General features: G+C 55.5%; 1 protein-coding gene across 1 annotated transcript; it reads right to left on the bottom strand.

Moving 5' to 3' along the window:
- Positions 1 to 240: 240 nt before the first annotated feature.
- Positions 241 to 1,260, bottom strand: LOC121053923. The gene has a single exon (XM_040522480.1). It carries the CDS (start codon positions 1,020 to 1,022, stop codon positions 486 to 488), a length of 537 nt encoding a protein of 178 aa, XP_040378414.1. The 5' UTR covers positions 1,023 to 1,260; the 3' UTR covers positions 241 to 485.
- Positions 1,261 to 1,864: the final 604 nt, after the last annotated feature.

The raw sequence follows: 1,864 nt of genomic DNA, 5'->3' as shown, positions 1-1,864 counted from the left end.
GATCGATCGCTCGTTCTCCGTCCATCGGTGCCATTTCTGACCGTATCATCGCCCCCCCCCCCCCCCCCCCCCGAGCTAAACAAACCAATCGATCGATATGGATTACTGTTGCACCGTACCCCTTGCATGGATGTTCCATTTGTTTGATCTGTTAATTAAGTTGTACGAGTATATGGTTCAATGCTAATGAATTATCATGGTCGATGTAGATTCTAATATGCTATCATGATCGAAGCGGGAACAATTAAAACTCAAAAGCTTAATTGAAACAGTATGCAGATAATTACAAAACCTCTCCTATATATTAACTAATGTATTAGTAATCGTACACAGGAAATACAAGATGGATCATCGAGCTAAGAACAAGGAAGAAGCTAGCGTACATGCACAACAGAAAGCAGTATATATACCCGTATATCCATGGAATCATGGTGTGGCATGTAGAACAGCAGAAGGAACGGAGCTCCGATCGATCCTACCACTCGCTACCAGTAGTCTTGGCCGTACACCAAGCTCCCATGGTCATACACGCTCTGGAACGGCATGGCCATGGGAGCCGCGGCCACGACGCCGGCGGCGCCACCGGCGTCCGCCGCCATCATCATCCGCACCCCCGCGCCGGCGTTCGCGGTCGCCATCGTGGGCGGCACGGAGCGGGGGACGACGACGCCCGCTGCTGACGCGGCGGCGGCCGGCACAGACGCGCGGCCAAACGAGGAGGAGGAGGGGTAGTGGTGCTGGTGCTGGTGGGCGAGGTCGTGGTCGGCGACGTTGGAGTCGCGGCCGGTGAGCTCCTGCACCACGGCGCGGAACTCCTCGGCGCTGGCAGTGAGCTTCATGGGGCTGGAGATGTACACCACCTTGATCCCCTTCCCGCCACCGGTGCCGCCCCCCCTACTACTCCCCCTTCCCCCGCCGCCCTTCCCTCCGTGCACCGGCGGCTTCGAGATGCCGTTGTGGTGCCCGTGCTGCACGCTCAGCTTGTCCATCGATCTCGCCTCCGCCACGGCGGCACAACGCATATGCACACACTCACGCGACGCGATCAAACCAACAACAAAAACAAAACACGAATCAACAAATCCACCTCTCAACGAGCGGATGTCTCAGCGCATCGACGAACACCCAGTTAATTAATCAAGCTTTGATCGAGATGATGAGGAGGAAGTGGGTGGCCTGGTCGCGCGTGCGGCTTATATAGGGCGGGGGCGCCGCAAAGATTGTTTCTTTGTACTACCCGGGACAGTCGGGGTGATGATTTTTGTTTCCCGGGATCACTGCTTCTGTGGCGACGGATTGGCCGGCCGGCCCGCAGGTTCCGGGAATCTGCGATTAGTAGTAAAGCTTCTCTTCTCTGGAGGGCAAATTGAGGCACATGTGGTTTTGGAGTTAGAGAGTCATGCAGGCAAAGTACGGTCGCTGGGTGTGACGGTTTCTTTCCTGCGTCTCGCAATCGTTGCTTGCTACTAGTAGCTTGTTGTTTAGCAGGTGGTGGCATAGCTAGCTACAGCACAGTGCCTCGAAGGTTGGTGAGGTCACGAGGAGATCTATCATGATCTATCGATCGACGACCTGCACCGGAGCGACGGATCGATATCCAGTAGGGGAAGGTTCCGGGAAGAAAAAAGCGGGCGGGGAGATTTTGATGTGTTCATGAAAAGATCAGTTGGATTACTCGGATGTCACATGTCGCCCTGGAAGCCTACACGAATGAGTTTGCCGGCGTTCCGGTCAACGTACGGTTCCGCCGAGAAAAATATTTCGCGCGCCGGACAACGTGGAGAGAGATCGATCGATGGATGGTGACGCATGCCGTCCTCTGCTACCGTGGACTCGACTGTGTGGCACGTAGCGCAAGCTGCAG

The sequence above is a fragment of the Oryza brachyantha genome, chromosome 3 (genome assembly GCF_000231095.2).
Source record: "Oryza brachyantha chromosome 3, ObraRS2, whole genome shotgun sequence".
Classification (NCBI taxonomy): Eukaryota; Viridiplantae; Streptophyta; class Magnoliopsida; order Poales; family Poaceae; genus Oryza; species Oryza brachyantha.
This window is presented reverse-complemented; position numbering and strand designations above follow the sequence as displayed.

Bases quoted from the DNA above. Each gene is read 5' to 3' on its own strand.
- LOC121053923 (XM_040522480.1), bottom strand. From the start codon at position 1,022: ATGCGTTGTGCCGCCGTGGCGGAGGCGAGATCGATGGACAAGCTGAGC.